The sequence below is a fragment of the Salvelinus namaycush genome, unplaced genomic scaffold (genome assembly GCF_016432855.1).
Source record: "Salvelinus namaycush isolate Seneca unplaced genomic scaffold, SaNama_1.0 Scaffold1627, whole genome shotgun sequence".
Lineage (NCBI taxonomy): Eukaryota > Metazoa > Chordata > Actinopteri > Salmoniformes > Salmonidae > Salvelinus > Salvelinus namaycush.
In genome coordinates, this window is record NW_024058372.1 from 39,675 (window position 1) to 57,350 (window position 17,676).

General features: G+C 42.7%; 2 protein-coding genes and 1 non-coding gene across 3 annotated transcripts; 1 reads left to right on the forward strand and 2 right to left on the reverse strand.

Annotated features, from left to right (window-relative positions):
• Nucleotides 1-637: 637 nt before the first annotated feature.
• Nucleotides 638-5,008, forward strand: LOC120037206 (inosine triphosphate pyrophosphatase). Its single transcript, XM_038983385.1, has 8 exons — nucleotides 638-740; nucleotides 1,909-1,966; nucleotides 2,070-2,134; nucleotides 2,245-2,318; nucleotides 2,422-2,453; nucleotides 2,709-2,821; nucleotides 4,035-4,111; nucleotides 4,318-5,008. The coding sequence occupies exons 1-8, from the start codon at nucleotides 678-680 to the stop codon at nucleotides 4,454-4,456; spliced, it is 621 nt and encodes a 206-aa protein (XP_038839313.1). The 5' UTR covers nucleotides 638-677; the 3' UTR covers nucleotides 4,457-5,008.
• A 2,106-nt stretch (nucleotides 5,009-7,114) lies between these two features.
• Nucleotides 7,115-12,967, reverse strand: LOC120037204 (myocilin-like). Its single transcript, XM_038983382.1, has 5 exons — nucleotides 12,943-12,967; nucleotides 12,590-12,655; nucleotides 9,556-9,648; nucleotides 8,354-8,565; nucleotides 7,115-8,172 (listed from the first exon to the last, which is right to left on the reverse strand). Exons 1-5 carry the CDS (start codon nucleotides 12,965-12,967, stop codon nucleotides 7,600-7,602), a joined length of 969 nt encoding a protein of 322 aa, XP_038839310.1. The 3' UTR covers nucleotides 7,115-7,599.
• Nucleotides 12,968-13,708: 741 nt separating this feature from the next.
• On the reverse strand, nucleotides 13,709-13,761 carry LOC120037210. Its single transcript, XR_005474784.1, has one exon. It is a non-coding gene; the product is annotated as a U7 small nuclear RNA (small nuclear RNA).
• Between the last annotated feature and the right edge of the window lie 3,915 nt (nucleotides 13,762-17,676).

Sequence of the window (17,676 nt, forward strand, 5' to 3'; positions counted from 1 at the left end):
CGGTAGTGCGAGTTAGAAGACTCATCTTCACTAGGTAGCAAGGTGTATCCTGGTGTATCTCTGGAGGCTACTTCAACAAACTAACATGTAAGGCAACTTTCAAATAGCTTTAAACAAGTTAGCTAAGATTCAGTCACTTGCAGGATATCATAACTGTTAACTTACTTGCAGTAAAATAAATGACGTAGTTACTGCGTTTTGACTTTGTAGGGCAGTGTACCTATTTTTTATCTTATTTTTTGTGCTACATTGATATTGATTACTGCATTGTTGGGTTTGGAGCTTGCAAGAAAGGCATTTTACTGTACCTGTGCACGTTACATAAACACTTTACATTTGAAACTATATTCTGACCTCAGTTATCCCTCTGAAGTGTGCATGGATAGCAATTGTTGTATCGTCATTTTGTCCAAAATATGCCGTTCTCTAAATATAAATGGTTGCATTTTAGCTTTCCGTCTTCCCGACATGGTATGTTCACCCGGACATTATTTCCAGCTGTACACAACAACATTCCGATTGGATAGTGCTGAATAGGCGGAGTTCCTGGCCTTACCCTGATTTGCTAGGATTCTTGGCAGTGGCCTGTCATTGGCTGATGCAGTGCCGGATGTCTTTGCGGTGCGGCGTGTTCTGGTCCGTTCGTGATTATCTTCCAGACATCAAGAGGCCTCAGCATGGCTATTCCAGCGGGGAGATCCGTTGTCTTCGTGACTGGAAACGCAAAGAAACTAGAAGAGGTGGGGAATGCTTCCGATCAATGCTTATTCCCTGTAGAAATGGCCCGGAATGAACATTGAAACGTTCCAAAGTGAGCTGTTTATTAGAGGCTCCAGCCGACTCCTGACAGAATGGAATGTCTGGCAGGGGTAAATGTGGTGGCCAAGTTTTAGATTACACCTGCTGAGTTCAAATGTTTTGATATATAATTCATCTAATTTTAGAGGCTACGTCAATAGGTTGTACACATTAACTGTATAACATGAACTGGGTTATTGGAGTCCTGCATGTTTAACAGTAAAGCACCATACCAGCAGGTGGCATCCAAGCCTTACACCAGGGATGGGCAACGTTGATGGGGGTGGGTGCCACAAAATATCAGAACTCCTTATTTTATTTAACTAGGAAAGTCAGTTAAGAACATATTCTTATTTTACAATGACTGCCTACACCGGCCAAAACCTCCCCTAACCCGGACGGCGCTGGGCCAATTGTGCGCCGCCCTATGGGACGCCCGATCACGGCCAGTTGTGATATAGCAGGATCGAACCAGTAGGAGCTGCAGTGGATTGCGGGTCTGCATACCCACATCCATGCCTTAGCCTTATCGGGGCCCTACGCAAAATGTTGTTGGGGGGGGCACATCCCCAACTTGCGAGCAAAACATTAACATTTCCTGCAATTGTACTCATTTCGTCATTGGGCGAAGAGAAAAATGTGCCGTTTTACAGCTAATTTCCTGCAATTGTACACATTTTGCTATAGGGTCGATATAAATGTTTGCAGTTTTTAATATGATATCTGAGTGAAAGTGACTAACAAAATCAACGAGTCTGTAATCGACCATGATTACTTCAAGTATAAATAGCTGGACGCTAGACTAATTTACCAATCTAAAAAATTTTCACTGACATGGACTAATTGAGTGACTGACATAAAAGAAAAACTGCTGATGCACAATCCATTTGTTTTATTGCACCTTGTGTATTCTACTATGCTAACTCTAAACAGTAAGTTGAGACCCCAGCTGGGTTCATAAAAAATCATCATCATTTTGAGGGGGTGGGGTGGAATTGATCTGCGGGGGGCGGCAGCTGCCAGTTGCCGGTCCCTGCCTTACAAATAACGCTGCAGACCAACTCACAAGTTCATGTCATCATAAAAGACTGCTGTTCTTTGTCCAACCAGGTGATTCAGATCTTGGGGGACAAGTTTCCCTACAAACTAGTGTCCAAGAAGATTGACTGTGAGTTAACTTTCTCAATGGAATGACGAGATAGATGTATACCTAATCAATACATCTCTGTTATGTCTTCACATGGGACTAAATTACTGTCCATCTTTCTCAGTGCCTGAATACCAGGGGGAACCAGACGAGATCTCTATACAGAAGTGTAAGGAAGCAGCAAAACAGGTGTGTCATTGTGGACTGTTCTTTTCCATGTGCTGTTGTAATGAGGTCTGGATAAGAGATACGTGTATAAATGCTCATCTGACCTGGTTTGTCCGTGTCAATTCTCTCAGGTTGATGGACCAGTCATAGTGGAGGACACCTGTCTCTGTTTCAGAGCATTGGGAGGTCTACCAGGACCCTACATGTGAGTAGGCCTCTATAACCTCTCTGTAGAGCTTGTGGTCGGATTCTCTAATATGACAATTCATTTATTGAAAATGTATCGTTTTTTTTTTGTGTGTGTGTAGAAAATGGTTCCTGGATAAACTTAGGCCTGAAGGTAAATCATGTTTCATCTGTGAATGAATGAGTACTGTTACTTAAATGTAATGTTTGAGTGTGCAGTGGAGGCTTCTGAGGGGAGGAAGGCTCATGATAATTGCTGGAACGGAGCTAATGGAATGGTATCAAACCATGTGTTTGATGTATTTGATACCATTCCGCTCCAGCTATTACCACGAGCCAGTCCTCCCCAATTAAGGTGCCGCCAACTTCCTGGGTTTGAGTTTGTGTAACCGTCCCTCCCTCTATCCAGGTCTGTATAAGATGTTGGCTGGGTTTGAAGATAAGTCAGCCTGGGCTCTGTGTACCTTTGCCTTCTGTCCAGGGAAAGAGGAGCCAGTACAACTCTTCAGAGGGATAACTGAGGTCAGAATATAGTTTCAAATGTAAAGTGTTTATGTAACGTGCACAGGTACAGTAAAATGCCTTTCTTGCAAGCTCCAAACCCAACAATGCAGTAATCAATATCAATGTAGCACAAAAAATAAGATAAAAAATAGGTACACTGCCCTACAAAGTCAAAACGCAGTAACTACGTCATTTATTTTACTGCAAAATCTGACTTCAAAGTATTTTTCTGTCTAGACAGACAGCCATTTCTGATACTCCATGGTATATTCTGATCAACTGGCTTGTTCTTGTGTCAGGAAAACTAAATAGCACATTAATCAGATAATATACCTTGCCATTACAACAGATGAAAGATTTTTGACCAAATTTCAGCAGTCTTATTTTTTATTTTATTTCACCTTTATTTAACCAGGTTGGCCAGTTGAGAACAAGTTCTCATTTACAACTGCGACCTGGCCAAGATAAAGCAAAGCAGTTCGACACATACAACAACACAGTTACACATAGAATAAACAAACATACAGTCAATAATACAGTAGAAAAAGTCTATATACAGTGTGTGCAAATGAGGTAGGATAACGGAGGTAAGGCAATAAATAGGCCATGGTGGCGAAATAATTACAATATAGCAATTTAACACTGGAATGGTAGATGTGCAGAAGATGAATGTGCAAAGGAGCAAGATAAATAAATAAATACAGTATGGGGATGAGGTAGTTGGATGGGCTATGGATAGACGCTGTTCAGGAGCCTGTTGGTGTCAGACTTTTATGCTCCGGTACCGCCTGCCATGCGGAAGCAAAGAGAACACTCTATGGCTTGGATGGCTGGAGTCTTTAACGATTTTCCAGGCCTTCCTTTCTCACTGCTTGATGGCAGGTCCTGGATGGCTGGGAACTCGGCCCCAGTGATGTACCGCAACACCCATTGTAGCACCAAGCAATCAAGGGTGGTGCTGTTGCCATACCAAGTAGTGATGCAGCCAGTCAAGATGCTCTCTATGGTGCAGCGTGTTCATCCCCCCCCGTTTCCTGTAGTCCACAATCAGCTCCTTGGTCTTACTGACGTTACCCAGAGCGACTGCATACTTTTCCGTAATTCTTCGTACTGGTCCCCGTGGGAATCGAACCCACAACCCTGGCATTGCAAGCACCATGCTCTACAACTGAGCCACACTAACTCTGCATGCTTGCTTTGATAAACATGTATTTTTCCCCTAACTGTTTAGGGGCACATTGTAGAGCCTAGAGGCCCCAGAGACTTTGGATGGGATCCCTGTTTCCAGCCAGACGGATTTGACAAAACGTAAGCAGGACTTTTATTTTACTCTCAGGAGTCTGTTTTTACGTATCACACTTTATTACTCCTTTATTACTCTCCTACTATACCACTGGGGGGCAGTAGATGTCTATTTTATGTATTGACAACATCAGTATGAAGAAAAGGAATGAAAGTGATTATTGCCAGCTCATTTATTGTTGCGTCTCTCACTCTCTTTCTGGTCCCTGTAGTTATGCTGAGCTACCTAAGGAGGTGAAGAACACAATATCCCATCGGTACCGAGCCCTGGCAGCCATGTGCGAACACTTCTCCTCTCAGGCCAACGACAATGGCATGCCAGACACCAAGAAGAAGAAACAGAACGACTAACCATGGATCTATGGTCAGACAACCCTACCCCCATTCTTAACCTTTACCATCAGGGGGATACAAAACCTATCTGACTCTGTATCCGTGGTTAGGGGCAACTTCTACCTACTCTGACCAATCGCTCAACAAACAGTCAGGACTCAGCTAACCAATCAGACTGGGACAAACTGGTGCAGATTAGACAGTTCCACACTGGTCAGCAAGTTCTAACCTCATCTGCCAATGGTTTAGACCACACTCCGTCCTCCATCATTTGTATTAAATAAGTCGTTTTTGTACCTTATCAAAAAATAAGGATTTGGTTTATTCTCTGTTCAGAGTCAAGTCGCTTGTATTGAACACTGAATCTGCTTTTCTCAAACTGAAAGAGCTCATCAAATCTGGATTATGTGGGTTTTATGCACCAAAATGTGGTTCTAGTTCAAGACTTTCTGCTTTCTAAAGTACAGTCCCCAAGCCAAGACTACAGTATTTGTGATTTGTGAGAGGCAGGCTCTGTGAGTGTGTGGAGTGCCCCAAGAGGAGTGTATAATAAACCACAAATATTCTGTCTTTCTGAGTATGATCTCTTTTTAAAGTAGTAACTCAATGTTTTCTCTCCTGTTTGTCACATTTCCACTCCCCTTTTCTTAGTCTTTTGCCATTATCACCCCCCCCCCCCCCCCTCAACGAAGGTCTCAGGAGTGGAAGTGTGGACAAGCAATCATGAATGCAGCTGATGGCGAAAACAACTTAACTAACAAGTCAACCTACACCTCCACTAAAATCAGTCAACATTGACCTGTGAAGGAATGTTCTTAAAATGGGCCTCTATGGTCCAAGGCCTTAGCTCTGTTTTCACATAAAGTACCTGAAAGACCTGAATGGATGGAGGGCTAGTTGGTGACTGATATGGAAGGAATTCCATTTCTTCCCCTTATGAGAGTAAGAGGGTATCAGACTGAGTGATCATCATCCTCCTAGCATATATATATACAGTACCAGTCAAACGTTTGGACACACTTACTCATTCAAGGGTTTTTCTTTATTTTCTACTATTTTCTACATGGCAGAATAATAGTGAAGACATCAAAACTTTGAAATAACACATGGAAACCTGTAGTAACCAAAAAGTATTAAACAAATCAAAATAGATTTTAGATTTTAGATTCTTCAATGTTGCCACCCTTTGCCTTGATGACAGCTTTGCACACTCTTGGCATTCTCTCAACCAGCTTCATGAGGAATGCTTTTCCAACAGTCTTGGACTTTCCACATATGCTGAGCACTTGTTGGCTGCTTTTACTTCATTCTGCAGTCTAACTCATCCCAAACTATCTCAATTGGGTTGAGGTCGGGTGATTGTGGAGGCCAGGTCATCTGATGCACCACTCCATCACTCTCCTTCTTGGTCAAATAGCCCTTACACCGCCTGGAGGTGTGTTTTGGGTCATTATCCTGTTGAAAAACAAATGATAGTCCCACTAAGTGCAAACCAGATGAGATGGTGTATCGCTGCAGAATGCTGTGGTAGCCATGCTGGTTACGTGTGCAGACAGTGTCAGTGTCACCAGCAAATCACCACCATACCATCACACCTCCTCCTCCATGCATCACGTGGGAACCAAACATGTGGAGATAATCCATTCACCTACTCTGCGTCTCACTAAAACACAGCGGTTGGAACCAAAAATCTCAAATTTGGACTCATGACCAAAGGACAGATTTACACTGGTCTAATGTCCATTGCTCGTGTTTCTTGGCCCAAGCAAGTCTCTTCTTCTTATTGGTGTCCTTTAGTATTGGTTTCTTTGCAGCAATTCGACCATGAAGCCCTGATTCACGCAGATGTTGAGATGTGTTTGTTACTTGAACTCTGTGAAGCATTTATTTGGGCTGCAATCTGAGGTGCAGTTAACTCTATCCTCTAACTTCTCCTCTGCAGCAGAGGTAACTCTAGGTCTTCCTTTCCTGTGGTGGTCCTCATGAGAGACAGTTTCATCATAGCGCTTTATGGTTTTTGCGACTACACTTTTGCGACTACACAAAGTTATTGAAATTTTCCAGATTGACTGACCTTGACTGACCCATGTCTTAAAGTAATGATGGACTGTCGTTTCTCTTTGCTTATTTGAGCTGTTCTTGCCATAATATGGACTTGGTCTCTTACCAAATAGAGCTATCTTCTGTATACCACCCCTACCTTGTCACAACTCAACTGATTGGCTCCAGAGCATTAAGAAGGAAAGAAATTCCACAATTTAACTTTTAGTAATGCACACCTGTTAATTGAAATGCATTCCAGGTGACTACCTCATGAAGCTGGTTGAGAGAATGCCAAGCGTGTGCAAAGCTGTCATCAAGGCAAAGGGTGGCTACTTTGAAGAATCTCAAATATAACATACATTTGATGTGGTTACTACATGATTCCATGTGTTATTTCAAAGTTTTCATGTGTTATTTCATAGTTTTGACTTATTCACTATTATTCTACAATGTAGAAAATTGTAAAAATAAAGAAAAACCCTTGAATGAGTAGGTGTCCAAACTTTTGACTGGTACTGTATATACTGTATATATATATGCCATTTAGCAGACACTTTTATCAGTCACGTGTGCCTACTAGAAGTCATTGATTTTTATACAAAAATAAACAAGTCATTGTTATTTAGAATGGATAACTTTTATTTGACCTTTGTATGAATTTGTACATAATGTAATAGTGGTGTACAATGCACAGGTCAGAAGGAGTTTTATACACAATACAGTTTGTATGATGACCAATGATACAGTATGCAAGGAGTAAACTTCATTATTTATTCTTTGACCCCTCACCTCCCTTTCAACACTATACATCAAAACACAATAAAAGCCGATCTCTGACAACCAAACAGTAGAAAAATAATTCCTCTATAAACATGTTTGTGGACTGTGCCACAGCAAAAGCCTTCCCACTGAAACAACATACCTGCAGGGGGTTTAATTCATAACACAATTTGCTTGAAAAAGCTTCATCTCAATCACTGCTGTGGCCAGTTTTGGTAACTACTAAACCTTCGCATTGACGAAGGTGGTAAATAATAGCATTCTAACCACTGACTACCACACTAACTGCTCTAAAGACAAGAGAAAGTCTTTTTGAAAGGTTTTTGTTGTGAGTTCCTCTACTGGTGACCCAGCCTGACGTCGTAGGAGACAATGTGGAAGTTGTCCCAGGCGTGTAGCTTCCTTTGGGCAGGGTTATAATCCACCATGCTGTTGTAGCGGTACTTATTCCTGAAGGGTAGCGCCACCTGCTTCCCCTGGCCAGTAGCTGTGTCGAACATAAAGTTGATGGTGGTGTTAGGAGCAGTGTAGCTGGCAACCGTGTAGAGACGGCCACAGATGACGAAAGCGTTAGCCACACTGTTCTTCCTGATGCTGGTCTCCCAGCTCCTCTTCACCGCCAGGTTGTGTGGGTTCAGCTGGGACACCACGATGGCTCCTTTAGCCTTGTTGGTGCTGTAGACGGCCCACAGGCCCTGCTCGTCCACCCCAAGATCCACATCGGTGTAGCCGCCCCAGGAGTAGGGGAACTGGCCGTGGAAGCCGGCGTGGGGCAGGTCTCGGCGGGCGGCGATGCTCTCAGATGCCAGGTCGTACCTCAGCAGGGTGCGGCTGCGGCGGCGCTGGTAGTACAGAGAGCCGCGGTACAGAGTCGCTCCTGTACTCTCCACTGGCTCCGGCAACAGCAACACCTTGTAATAAATAATGATAATACAGTCTGGTCATGGTTACAGACTTTACATTATACATCAATATGTTATCATCCCTTAATGGTTAAGGTGGGGTTGGTTAGGGGTAAGGTCATTTGATCTTAGATCTATGGTTAAGGTTAGCCTCTAGGTCTATCCCATGCCAGTCAGTCCAGTCACCCACCTTTGAGGGGTAGCCTTTAGAGAGCTGGTCCATGTCCTCGTAACCAAACAGCTGTCTGACCTCTGACCCCACTGTATCGATGCGCCACACCATCTTCCCTCCGTAGGGCGCCACAGCCTCCGGATCCTGCATCCACACCCCATATTTACCAGCTATACTATCAGCCTTACGATGGGACACTGGCTCTCCTATTGATATCAACTCCCCACAGCCTGGGAGAGAGGAGGGGGGAAGGGAGAGAGAGAGCAGTTAGAGAGATGAAAAGAGAGATGGGTAGATGGTGGGGGGGCAGTTATAGGGACAGGTCATTAGATGTCAGGGGTGATGATGCTATTTTATACTATTGCGATGCACCCTGGAAGAGAGAGAGAGAGAGAGAGAGGAGAGAGGTGTGTGTAGAGATAATCAGTGGTAAATCCTGTTTTTGGATAGGGGTATGGAGGGAAGAGGTAACGGCTGCTAAAAGATCTGAGAGATGATAATTTCTCATAATGGAGACAGATAGCAGGTTTACAACAGTTTGGCATCTCTGCTAATTAACAAGCCCTATGAGTGTGTGTGTGGTACCGAGTTAGTAGAAGAGCAGCTAAGCTGAGAGTCATCAGATACAGGAAGGAATCCTCCACCACTTCAAGCCTCTCACTGAGAAAATGATCAGGCTGCTGTATATTTACCTCTTCCTAAAATACCTTTAGGATATTCACGACAGAGTGGTGTGTGTAAGGGCGAGGGGTTATGTAATTATATACAGGCACGGTCATCAACGATATGAATAACTCCAGCACAAACATGAATCTCAACTTGTTAATTTTGTCGACGTTTCAGTCTTTTTCTAGATGTGACAGAAACTGCAGAGGAAATGTGCAGAGGTAAACGTGTATGGTGGAGATGATCTTATCATAGATGTGCCTCTCAGTATGTTCAGTAGAGCTTCAGTGGATCTCTCCCTGTCAGGCACTTAACATATACAAACACATGCAGTCCCTCATGTTCTGATGTTGGTATTTGCCCTGGTATTTAGTGTTATTCTTACCTGTGTATTAATAGCAATATTTGTTTTGGGGCTGTCAGCAGGGGGAAGCGTCGTGTTTGCAGGGTCAGCTGTGCAGGGGTGGAGAGGGGGTAACTGTGTAATAGTATTGGGACTGTTGGGACCGCATCAGGATAATGACCAATTTGATATATCCAGGTGTGTGTCTCACCTGTGCTGTCCTCAGTACTAGGAGCAGGAACCTCAGTCACCTCAGCCTTCAACTCCTGGAACCCTGCATTGCCATCATACCGCCATGCTGGGTCTGGAGGGGGGAGGAGACAGACAAACAGACAGACAGAAAACAACCGGTGATACAACGTTGAGAAGCTCTGATTGAGACACAGGCTTTAGGGTGTCGAGTTCTGCCTCCGTCAATGAATCAATCTTCAATTGCAGTGCTCTTCAACCCTGGACCTAGAGAGAGAGCTACAGAGTGGGAACTGTGCAGGCTTTAGTTCCAGCCCCGCACTAACATACATCACCTCCACAATGTAGAGCTTTGTGAGTAGATGTGTTTTACTCATGTTTATTAAGACTATGATTAGAAAGATAGGCATATGCACATTTTGTGGTTTTCATTCGTTTTTTCATCATTACATCTCAAACAACCAGCCTAGTTTGGTCATTGCTCATGAAAAAAGTATACTCATTGCAAGTGATTGTAGCAAAACAATACAGTCACGATTAAAGGAACTGTGCAACTGTAACTGTGGGTGTGCAAATGAGCTGCACCTAATAGTTTGCACATGCTAATTCTGTTTTGATTATGTGACCAAGCTATATATCTACCGGAATGGGCACATAACGCCAACTGAATGGGCTCGGGCGCATCTGATCGTGCACTAAACAGTTGAATGCAAATATCTGCTGCTAAACGATTCTCCAATAAAAATAATGTTTTTTTTGTTGTTGCCTGAGTAAGCCCTGGGCTTTAGAAAAAGAGGACCTACTGAACATCCAAGTGCCCCTGTACCGACCCTCTACAACCTGCTCATCCCTGAGAGCTACCATGGCACAGCGAGTGGAGAGCTATTCCTCCAGCATGACAGCGGACCAGGAAAAGACAGGTTTCTCATCTTCACAACGACACGTAACTTGAATTTCCTGTGCCAGTCCGTGTCCTGGTGTGTACTGCCCTACAAAGGCAAAGTGCAGTAACTACCGTACGTAAAAAAATGTACTGCAAAATATCTAGACAGACATCAATTTCTGGTACTTCATGATATATCCTAATCGACTGGCTTGTTCTTATGTCAGAAAAATAAATACCACATTAATCACATTATAATATTACATTTAAAAAAATATATATATATGTAGTTACTGCACTTTGCCTACGTAGGGCAGTGTAGATAGATCATTCAAAGCGGCCCCACCCTTGTTACGGCAGTTGTACACCATTTTGGGACTGCGACAGTCGACCGTGATTCCAGCAGCCTATATTTTACTGCCCTATAAGTCTGAGGAAAGCATCAACAAGTAGCATACTATTGATGTTGTATTAAGGGTTCATTTTCAAAATGACAGCAATGTCGAGTTGAACATGCAATTCATCTAATGTCTATATATGAAATGTTTTTTAGGAGATACAGTATATACAGTACAATCATGCGTTGGAGGCAGTGTTGGGGAAGCTACTCTGAAAATACTTTTACTTCACACTGGAAGAAGTTAAGCTACCCTTAAGAAAAACATAGTTTACTTAGCTAAAGTTACTTTGAAAAAGTAGTTCACTACATCTAAACTATTTCTAAATCTGAAATTTCATAGACTACAAATTGTAGGAACAGATCACTCTCGAGTCAGCCTATTAAACACAAAAACGATGTTTCAAGTGAGAATTGGGCAGGTCTGATGCCGAAAAATAAAGGAAATTCTTGCTTACTTCAACCATATTTTATTTTTGCAAAAAAAATTGTGTAGTTCTAGTAGTTAGCGATAACGCTACATGGCAAAAAATGTATTAACTACTACCACCAAGATTTGAATTTAGTTCAACTACCACTAAGCCACTGCAAAATGTAATTCAATTACTAGTTGAATTACATGTAGTACACTAGTACCCGGCACTGGTTGGAGGCAATGAGGAATTTGCCCCAAGACAGCTGGCATCAATGTACTGCAGCGACCCCAATTTCACCCTCCACCTCAAAATGCTCCCTGCGCTCTTGTTCATTCTACCCGCTGATGTAGAGAGATGCTATGGAGATCTGGAGAAGCTGATATTCCCCACATCCTCTGAGGAACAGGAGCTGCGCAAAGTTGTGAGCCACTTTGAGGGACATACATTGGGCACTGGAGATCACTTTGAGGAGTCTTCACCAAAAGAGCACCGGCATTTGCCATAGGTATGTTTATTTCCGAAATGTGGAACTACTACGATGCTGTCGAGCAGCAAGATTTTGTGGAGATCAATAAAGCAGTGAAGGATTGGCATCGGGCCTTCAGGGCACTTGCTGGTCCCACAAACCCAACGGTTTTGGAGTTAATCGATGCCCTGCGACAACAACATGCTCTGACTGAACCTGACCTGGAGCAGTACCTCGCTGGCAACCTACCACCACCACAGAGTCCGCAGTAGCTTGAAGAAGGCAAAGCGGCTTGTGGAGGACTACCACGATCTACCCCTAATGTATTACCTGAGACCCAATGCCTACACATTCCAGCTGCAGGTGTGATGACTGCAACACAGCAACCCTCAGGAGCAGATTGAGCACCTCCTAGCACATCTGTCCATGACACTGGACTGGACACTGGACTGGACACTACCCACTGGACAAAGACTGGTTGAATCAACGTTGTTTCCACGTCTTTTCAACAAAAAAATTCAACATGATGACGTTGATTCAAAGAAGGAAAAGTGATTGGATTTGCAAAAAGTCATCAACGGAAGGGAATGTTGTATTTCTTTCACCCAACTTTGAACCTAAACCCAATGACATGGTGACATTTTTTGTTGAATTCACATTAGTTGACAACTCAACCAAAACAAGATGTTGAAATTACTTCATGGCCTAACTAGTCTGCTTTTATTTGAAATGTATTTTATGGCATATTTTTGTAATTATACTAATTTTGTGGTAATACTGGGATATTCGTGAATTAATAATAATTCAGAATTATTTGTTCATTATTCATTCTGTTGAAATTAGATTTGTACACACACATGCAAACACATACTCAGTGGTACCACAGAAGCTTACCTCTCAAACTGCCAGTGTCCCCTTGTCTTCCAGCACTGGATACCAGGTGAGAGAGAACACCAGCATCTGCAAACACATCATGGATGTAGAATCACACACACTTTTTAACATCACAGTACAATGACAGCACCAACCCTGACCATGCAGTGACCATCAAGCCCAGAGCGGCCTACATCAGCCAGCTGTCGGGTCTCTGAGTGTGTGTTGGGAGTGGTGAGGGGGTCTCTGGCAGCACTACTGACAGCAGGGAATGTAAGAGGAGAAAACAAACACTCCTGAGTGGATTCCCAGCTGCTGTGGAGTCTGCCGGACTGTTGAACACACATGCAACCTTTAGTCTTGAAGCCCCCGACCTGCCTTGCTACCACAGTTAGCCATTCCTCATACCAGTTTAGTTCAACTGGAACAAGGCCAAAATTTCCCCCAAGGCTCACCCATCACTCCCCCTCTCCTCTGCCCCCCCCCCCCACTTCCCTTCAGCCCCTCAGAGAACCATTACAGTTGAGAGTTTCTAAACTAAACACTTCACCCGTGTTGATAAACAGCAGCAGTGACTGGGTCTATAACAGTGATGGATGCTAACATGTTAACGTGTTAACAGCCTCATAATTATGCAATGTGTGTGTGTGTGTGTGTGTGTGTGTGTGTGTGTGTGTGTGTGTGTGTGTGTGTGTGTGTGTGTGTGTGTGTGTGTGTGTGTGTGTGTGTGTGTGTGTGTGTGTGTCTGAAGAGTTTACTGGCTCCTAATGAGCCATAATGATGCAGAACATGTTAGTCTTAGCCTCTGGAAACTGATGTTGATTTCCTATTTTGACGGAGACCCACATGAAAAAATACTATAGTATTCACTGTAGTGTTTTTGTAGACTTTACTGTAGCATTCACTGTAGCATACTGTAGTATTACAGTTAACTATAGTATAAATACCATATTAAAGGAAAACTGTAGATTATACTGTAATAATGAATGTAGTGGTTTTGTGGATTGTAGTACACTGAAGTATTTACTGCAGTGTTTTTGCAGACTGTAGTATACTGTAATATTTACTGTAGTGTCTTTGCGGACATCACTGTCGTATTTACTATAGTGTTTTTGTTTTTATTATCTTTGACATAGAAGTGGAGGCTTTCTCCTTCAGGAAACCTACTGGAGAAATACTAAAAGAGCACATTTTCCAAAACCTGTAAGTAGGTAGGTAAGTAGATAAGACTGGGGTCTGAACGAATATTTCAGAACTTGTGGTCTTTTCTATAAACTGTAGGGAACACAATATATGGTCTATACTTGGCATGTAGGTTTCTCACTTATGGGTGGCACAAATTGCGATATTGGGGAGGGGAATGGACAGAGTAAAATGCAAATTTAATAAAGTAGTATTTAATATAGTTTAAAAGTGTAGTGTTTTTGCAGACATTACTGTATGGTGTTTTTGTTGTGGATACTACTTCAGTATTTACTATAGTATTCTATAGCAGGGTTTCCCATTTGGGTTTTGTCCCAGCACTACACAGCTGATTCAAATAACCAACTCATCATCAAGCTTTGATTATTTGAATCAGTTGTGTAGTGCTAGGGCAAAAATGTGGCCCCAGGACCGAGTTTGGGAAACACTGTTCTACAGTATACTACAACATTCTATAGTAAGTACTACACATGTGGGGAGAAGGGGTGAGTTTGGGGTAAAGTTGGGGGAGAAGGAGGAGGAGAAGTGTGAGGGGTCAAGGTTGGGAGACCAGAGTCACGTTCAACAGGCGTAAACAGAAGAAAAGAGTTGTACTGCCTGAACTTGCTCAATAAGAATGGTTATTTACATTTGCTTCTGTTTATGTCTTGTATGACCTGGGTCAATGGATGCTGTCTAGGCAGAAGGGTATGGGAAGAGGAGGGTGGTGGGGTGAGGAGGGCTGAGGGAGGGTGAGGGAAAGAGTCTCGCTTCCCTGAACTACAAAACAGTTCCCAGGGGGCAAGGTCATTCATCATCTCAGGTGTTTGTGTGTGTGTGCGTGTCTGTGTGTGTGTTTGATGGATATAAGGGCAAATCTGGCAGAACATCATGACCACAGCAAGTTCTCACAGACTGAAACACCAAAACACTCATACCCATGCTCCCTGAGGATGGCCCAATCAAGCCTTCTAACCCTGTGCTATTAGAGTTATTAGAGCTGAGAGGAGATAAAAGGCTCATATTTGGCTGAAGGTCTCCCTCAGTCTCAATCTCTCGGCACAGTCCACCTTCATGTTGCTGTGTAGCAGAGCTGTTGTTCTTGGATGCAGCCATACTCACCATGGGTCTCTTGGCTTGGCTGTTGTTGATAGCATTTATTCTACAACAACATTGCCTTTTCCTAAGCCATTAGAAAACTTGCGTAACATAATCTATTTAGGGGGAGGTGAGTCAGTAACTAAACATTAGTAAACTAAACAAAAAGAAGAAGAAACTATACTATGGAACAAAGATAAATTATACAAAGAATGATAGTAAAAAGCTCTGGAGGACCTTTAATGAAATTCTAGGCAGAAAAGCTAACTCAGCTCCATCCTTCACTGAGGCTGATGGCTCATTCATTTAAAAAAAAATTGATATTGCCAACCACTTCAATAACTTTTTTTGTTGACAAGATTAGACAACTTAGGCATGACATGCAAACAACAAATGCTGAGCCTTCATATTCATGTATAATGGACCAAATAATGAAAGACAAGCACTGTAGCTTTGAATTCTGCAAAGTTAGTGTGGAGGAGGTGAAAAAATTACTACTATCTATAAAAACCACCTGTAACTGACAACATGGATGGTAAATTATTGAGGTTGGTAGCGTAACACATTGCAACTCCTATTTGCCACATCTTCAATCTAAGCCTAGAAGATGGAGTGTGCCCTCAGGCTTGAAGGGAGGCAAGTGGCATTCAGCTGACCAAAAATAGCAAAACAGCCTTTAATAGTTCCAACAGCAGACCAATCAGCCTGTTACTGGTGCTTAGCAAACTTTTGGAAAAAATCTTGTTCGACCAAATACAATGTTATTTTACAGAAAACAAATTAGCATCAGACTTTCAGCATGCTTATAGGGAAGGGCACTCAACATGCTCGGCACTGACACAAATGACTGGATGATTGGATGAAAGAAACTGATAATAAGATTGTGGGAGCTGTTTTGTTAGACCTCAGTGCAGCCTTTGACATCGTTGATCGTAACATATTACTGAAAAACATAGGTGTTATGGATTAACATCCTCTGCCTTATCATGGATGGACAATTACCTATCCAATAGAACACAGAGGGTTTTCTTTAATGGCAGTTGAATGTTGAGTGTGGTGTACCACAGGGCAGCCGGCTTGGACCATTATTGTTTTCTGTGTTTACTAATGACCTTCCACTGACCTGCGTGTCCATGTACACTGACGACTCAACAGTATACAGTACACGTCGGCGTACAACAGTAAAATAAATAACGGACACCCTTAACATAGATCTCCAATCAGTTTTAGAATGGGTAACTAGCAATAGGCTGGTGCTAAATATAAAACAATACTACAAGTATCATTTTTCGGACAAATCACTCACTCAACCCTAAACCTCATATGGATCTATTATTGAATAATGTGGCTATTGAGCAAGTTGAAGAGACTAAACTGCTGGGTGCCATGCTAGATAGCATGCTGTCATGGCCAAAACATATAGACTCAATGGTTACTAAAATGGGAAGAGGTCTGTACATGATAAGGCTTTGCTGTGCTTTCTTGATATCTCAGTGAACCAGACAAGTCTTACAGGCCCTAGTTTTGTCGCACTTGGTCTACTGTCTAGTTGTGTGTTCAGGTGCGGCAAAGAAGGACATTGGCAAATTGCAGTTGGTCAAAAACAGAGCAGCACGTATTGCACATAGATGTACACTAAGGGTGAATGTCAATGACATGCATCACTATATGTCTTTGTGCAAGGTGTTGATGTTATGAAGGTACCGAACTGTCTGTTCAAGCAGTTGGCACTCAGTTCAGACACTCATCGGTATCACACAAGACATGCAACCAGAGGTCTCTTCACAGTTATTTATAGGAAGAAGTTTGGTCCAAATCAGAAATAATTTCTTAACAATCTAAAATGGTTGGTGTCAAAATCCTTGTTCTTGCGCTCTTGAGTTGGAACAATCCTCTGTATGTTTTAGCCTGCAAGTGCTAACATGAGGATCAAACCAGATGCCACAGAGCCATGCAGGGAAATAATGAACTTCTTTTTAGGTTTAGAGTGTGTAGAAGGGCAGCACTGGGATAGGGGATGGGGAGGTAGTGGATGGGGAGTTGGGGAAGGAGGATTTATGTGGTGGTGGGCAATGTCAGCTTTACGAGACAACATAAACCCCCCCCCCCCCCCCCCTACCCACACAAACACCCTTGATGGTCTGAGTCAAACATCAGCAAAGCCTTAAGGTAAGATGGAAATGGGACTCTAACATGTCCTGCTTGTCTTTTCTCACGTCGGCATCACGCCCCCCCCCCCCCCCCCCCCCATCATAAAGAAGGCTCTGGTTGTAAATAAAAGACTAACCCTGGCTGTCCTCTAGAACCTTCTGCCTCCCTCCACTCTTTAAACAAATAATTGAGAAACCTGACACTACTTCGACCGCCTTGTGTTGCCCAAACACAGACATGCACAAGAACACACCCACCATTATCCACACAAACAGTTCTGTGGAATCCTCTATGTTACAGGAAAGCGCCTCATCATTGAGTGTGTGCGTCACATTTTTACTCAGGTCTTCCAGTTAACAGAATCTCCTGACTCTCCTACAAAACCACAAGACACTTGATGTACAGCAAACACACAGTTGAAGTCGGAAGTTTACATACACCTTAGCCAAATATATTTAAACTCAGTTCTTCACAATTCCTGACATTTAATCCTAGTAATAATTCCATGTCTTAGGTCAGTTAGGATCACCACTTTATTTTGAGAATGTGAAATGTCAGAATAATATTAGAGAGAATGATTTATTTCAGCTTTTATTTCTTTCATCACATCCAGTGGGTCAGAAGTTACACATAAAATTAGTATTTGGTAGCATTAAATTGTTTAACTTGGGTCAAAC